Source organism: Xiphophorus hellerii, chromosome 20 (assembly GCF_003331165.1).
Source record: "Xiphophorus hellerii strain 12219 chromosome 20, Xiphophorus_hellerii-4.1, whole genome shotgun sequence".
In the NCBI taxonomy this organism is placed as follows: Eukaryota; Metazoa; Chordata; class Actinopteri; order Cyprinodontiformes; family Poeciliidae; genus Xiphophorus; species Xiphophorus hellerii.
The window spans coordinates 4492895-4498335 of NC_045691.1; the positions used below are offsets into that span (position 1 = coordinate 4492895).

Below are 5441 nucleotides of genomic sequence, written 5' to 3' on the forward strand. Positions count from 1 at the left end.
TATGAAGATAAGTGTCACAAATCTGTGCAGCCAGCTGAGTTGTGGAGCCGCAGGAGGAGCGCTGCGCTGCGACAGCAAACACAGGGCCGTAACGCAGAACCTGGAGGCTGGGGCAGGGGGAAGGGGGGCCTAAAATCCTATTTATAGTTTTCCAGACAATAGAAACACAGAAACAAACTCAAATTACTCACGTTTTTTTGTACTGTTGTAACCAGTAAACAATCTCCCCTTCAGTTCAACATTATCAGTGGAGACACATTGTTGATGTTACTTTATAAAATAACAGTTAAGTTTTGGCAAAGATCAATGTGATTTTCACAGGAGGCGAAGCGTCGTTGTTAGCAGCTGCTGAAAGTAACTAAAAGTTACTTTTAATGTAACTTAGTTACTTTCCAAATAAAGTAGTCTGTTACTTTTTCAATGAGTAATCAGTAATCCAGTTAGTTACTTTTTCAAACCATGCCATCACTGATTATAGCTAATATGCGTTAGCTATAAATAGCTAATAATTTTTTTAAAAAGGTATCCAACTGAACTGCTCATTCCTTTGGAGGATGCCATTTTGATAAATGTACAGTACTTTGTAATTTTTCCCATTACTGTACAGTATTAAAATGTTTATATTAATACTTCGACTCCGAATGTGTTGATGCTCGTCTGAACTTCTCCAATGTGGAACACAAAAGGGTATTTACACCAGATATTAAAGTGCTCAAATATATATATATATAATTAAGTTAGTTCTGGGTTGGTTATAAAGACACTTTATACATTCAGCAAGTCAAAAAGACAAACACAAAGTTTTCAAATCTGATATTTCATTTTATTTTCATTTTGAAGAAGGTGCTTTGTCTCCAAATATTCAAAACAAACTACCAAAATAATTTATTTTCAATAAAAAACGTTTACAAATATATACAATAAAAGGAAAGACCTAACTGCAGGCAGGTGGAGGTAGGTGTGTGAACGTATATGTAGAGGAACAAAAATAAACTCAAATCCCTGCCTTCTGGTTAACACCCGCCGCTGCAGCTGAACATTCCTTTTAACCGAACAGTTCATGACACACAGAAGGCAACTAGTTTTAAATTAACTGGATCTTCAGAACCAACCAACTAGAACCTGCTGAAGCCTTCCTTAAACCTGACGAGGAGGACCTCTGCGTAGAAAACGTCTTTTCCATCATACAGGGGAAACCGGCCGTCCGGTTCGTCGCTTTAACACAAATGTTGAGTTTGATTCACTGGGTTTCTCCTGGAACCGGCCCGACTGGGGCGCCGCAAGACATCCTGAAACAATCAAGTTTCACTGGGAAGACCGAGCTCCAGTTTGGCGTCCGGAGGGGGAAAAGACAGCAGAGACGGTTCTGTCTGTGTGCGTCTCAGTCTGCGGCGCTGCAGCCCCCCTCCGGCCCGCTGCATTATCTGCGCAGCTGCTCCAGCCGGGCCTTCAGCTCCTCCTGCTTGGCGCGCAGCCGGTCCCTGCGCGACCGCAGCCGCAGGCTCTCGACCTCCAGGCCGTAGATGCAGTCCCGCGCCTTCTTCAGGATCACCACCTTGGACGCCTTGTCGTTGTGCGAAAGTTCCGGCACCTTGTCCCGCAGGCGCAGGAAGCAGTTCTTCAGCTCGTTGCGCCGCTGCCGCTCCATGACATTGTGAGTCCGCCGCCGCTCCTCCTCGTCCTCCGACGAGCTTCTGGAAGAAGAGGAGGAAGAGGGCGAGCTGGAGCTGCCGGTGGCGTGATGCGTCCGCGACGAGCTGTCGGCGCCTCGCCAACGCTTGTGGGCGGACGGCGGCGGCGAGGCGGGGCGCGGAGCGGCGTAGTTGTGCTGCAGCTGGATGGCGCGCTGCTCCTCCTCCGGGTTGAGGCGGCGGGCGGCCGGCGCTGCGGGCGACGGGCTGGACGAGCCCACGGACTCCAGCGACTCCACGTCGATTTCTTCTTCTGTGGGGAAACGGAGCGGAGGACAAACGTTAGCACCAAACGCCGTTGGCTAACATTTCATAAAAGTTTCAGAAAAACAAAAAAAATAAAAACTGATCAAAGTGGATATTAAAAACAAAAACTTGTTTATGGAGATTTAGGGTCAATAAATAATGCAGCAGCATTTACTCTTTAACTCCCAACAGACAACTTGTTGCTCAACTTTATTGCAGCTGCAATAAAGTTTATTTATTGATTGATTATTTTCCCAATCTTAAAATATTGGCACACAGATTTTTTATTTAAGTCTTTTTTATGAGATGCACATAAAGATGCAAATAAGTAAGTTCCTTTTTCAAAAAGGAAAAACATTTAATTTCCTAAAATGCAATAAGGTCGTAGTGTTGCTTTGAATTTGAACCCGGTGAAAATAAAACTGCCTCTGAGTTTTGGCTAAATCAGAATTAGACAAGTTAGTTTTTTTTATATTAAATGCAAAACGTGTACTTTTTGTAGTTTTGGCTTAGTTACTTTTCTGAAAACATTTTTTCAGCAATTAGTCTTTATTGAGTCTGTATGTTCCAGTTAATTCATCGGTTACTAAAATAGTTTAATTGACCTTCTGGCGCCATGTTTAATTCCCAACAGGAAGTCATGGTTGTTTTGAAGCAATCCGATTGGCTGACCGCTGCACTGCCCCCTGTGGGTCAGGCATGTTATAACAAAGCTGACTGTGGCTGAGATATTCATTTAGAAAGAGCAGCTAGATCTTATTCTGATATGGAATAAAGTCATCCTCCTTCAATAAGTTGTAAAGTCGGGTAGAACCACTGAATCCAAAATTATTTTAACCTGCTGCAGTGAGCAACCAGCCTCCTTTCAGCTGCTAATGATTTCTGCAGGAACAAAATCTGAAAGTATTTTTTGTTTAGTTTCTTGTCCAAATATATCTTAGTTTTGTCTTATTTAAAGTGTAATGACAGCAAGATATGTTTTAGGTAAATAATCCTTCAAGTTTTAAATAAACTGCCAGATTTTTACACTTATAACTTGGGGTAGATTTCTGAGTGAAAAAAATATTTTAATCATCATTCAAGAATAAATGACATTAAAGAAGCTCCTGTGTCTTGCAGAAAAGTTACTTTAAGGTTAGTTTATTTCAGGCGAAGCTTTAGAAACTACACTGAAGTCCTTGGTGCGACGGTGTGTGTTTTTTCAGTGCAGACAGGAATCCTTGGTTGTATTTTGTGTTTTTGCAGTGTAACGTGTGCAACTGGCAGCCAGGTCAGACAGGAAGTCGGCCGGACTCACCGGAGTCGCTAGAAGACGTGGAGGTCTCCCCACCGGCCGAGCCGTAGTCTGACGTGACCTCTGGGGCCACCTGGTCCGGCGCCTGGCGCTGCTCCGGCGCGGCGGCCATCAGGTCGTGGCAGTCCAGCGTGGAGCCCACCAGGTCCTCGAAGATGCTGGTGTCGATGGCGGACAGCAGTGGGCTGGAGCCCAGCACCGACAGCTTCTCATCCAGCTTCTCCGAAATGCAGCGCCACAGGGCGTCGTCGGCCGCCTCGTCTGGGGGCGTCCGGGGGTCGCCGTCGCGCTCGGCGGAGCCGAACAGGTCGCAGGTCCAGTTGAGCAGCTGGAGGTCCTGGTCCTCCAGCAGGATGTCGGACATGAAGCTGAGCTGGTCCTCCTTGGACAGCGGCTTGGCCTGGCCCGGTTTCAAAGGGGGGGAGCGCGGCGGAGTGGGGGGGTAGTACGGCGGCGAGGTGGGGTAGTCCATCTCCATCAGGCTCTGCACGTCCTCAAACATGAACGGCTCCGAGTTCAGCCAGTCCGGAGACAAACTGGTCAACATCTTGGGTCCAGAAGCCTGAGAAGAAAATCCAGAAAATAGAGCCGGCCTAGTTAAAGTTCAGCCGCTGTCTCCTACTGAAACCCCCCTGGGCCATCTGCGCTTCTTATACCTGTTTACATCACGCTGGCCACGCCCCTTTACTCCCAGCGCCCCCCTCTCTACGCACCATGACGTCACAGAACAGTTGAGGCAAAAACTTTGGTTTTCTTCCCCCGAAACTTTAAACCAACAAAACCAGAAAAAACAAAAACAAGAGACTGACGGTTCCGGTTCAGTGAGACCGAACCCAGCGGACCCAAACCAGTTCTACTGGTCCTGAGCGTGGAGTGGGCTTCCCGCTGGGTCGGAACCAGCGGGGAACAAAGCAGCAGCGTGGGCAGTTAAAGCTGCCCGGCACAACTAATACACTCCATTTTCTACCCAACAATAACCGAAAAACTGCTTTTGCTCAACTTTAGTTTTTACAGCGGAGCAAAAACATAAAAACTATTTTCTGCAACTTTTTCTTTAAAAAAAATAAAATAAAATAAAAATAAATAATAACAACAACAACTGGTTGTGTTGACGTCAAGAGGAGTCATGTAAATATTAGTTTCCCTTTAAAAGGTCTTTGTGAATGAAGCCATCAGCAGCGGGGCATTTAAACGCTGACGCGCCGCTGCGGAGCCACACGTGAAACCGGCTTTCACAGTCCGGGAGCGTGCAGCCACGCAGCCACGCGTCACATGCACGGCATGCTGCGTGCTTGAAAACTCACAGAAACTGAATTAAAGACGCATGCAGAATCTTACCGTCGGCAGTTAAAAGGAGGAATTCTCAATGAAGAAAAAGGGGAAAACTGAAATTATCCAATAAAATCCACGCGGAGTGGTCGTGCTCTTAAATGTTTCTGCTTAAATGAAACTTTCTGCGTGTAAAATGAAAGTTGGAACACGGCAGCATTGTGTGGAAATCCGCGAGTGTCCGGTCCTGTGTGTCCTGCGTGTCCCACAGAGGGCCCACGTCTCCTCCTACGCTGCAGCAGCACAACACTGTGGGTGTGGCTGGAAAACGGATATATGTACCGCCGCTACGGTATCCTTCCGCCACGAACGAAAAACCCGCGAAAACTCACAAAACAGCAAAAAAGCTGCTAGTGGTGAGCCAAAGTGCCGCCTTAATAACCGCAGCGGCCCCCTTTGCGGATAAAGTCCAGGCGCAGAAGCCGACATTTAGCGCAAAGTGCGTAAAAACGGCCGTGAAGCGGAACTACCGCGGAGGGATATATGGGTCACTCGGTTTCTGAGAAAGTCGTGGCGGCAAAAAGTGAACACGTGGGGCGAAGCTGTGAAAAAGCGGCTCGCTAACTTACAGTCCATCCTGCGTGCGACCATCAGAACCTGTACGGCAGAGCCGCCGCCATATTGAGACAGGCAAAGAAGAAAAGTTATTCTAAACTGGGTTTTTATAATAAAGAAGATTCAAAAGTTTACCTTTAATTACATGTGATATATTTTATAGTGATTTTAAAACTAATAATGGCAATCACAAAGATGAAAAAGAAAAACATCAGCAAAATACAAATTAAGCCATTCCAGTTAATTTCTACAGAGCCCTCTAGGAGACATGGGGAAAATTTATTTTGCGTTCCCTCGCAATAAGCTAACTGCAATTTTTGCTGGTC

The 5441-nt window shown here is 46.3% G+C and overlaps 1 protein-coding gene across 1 annotated transcript; it reads right to left on the minus strand.

The window, feature by feature from the left end:
• Nucleotides 1–873: 873 nt before the first annotated feature.
• On the minus strand, nt 874–4802 carry LOC116711129 (transcriptional regulator Myc-2-like). The gene is made up of 3 exons (XM_032550512.1): nt 4570–4802; nt 3235–3793; nt 874–1944 (listed from the first exon to the last, which is right to left on the minus strand). The coding sequence occupies exons 2-3, from the start codon at nt 3776–3778 to the stop codon at nt 1421–1423; spliced, it is 1068 nt and encodes a 355-aa protein (XP_032406403.1). The 5' UTR covers nt 3779–3793; nt 4570–4802; the 3' UTR covers nt 874–1420.
• Between the last annotated feature and the right edge of the window lie 639 nt (nt 4803–5441).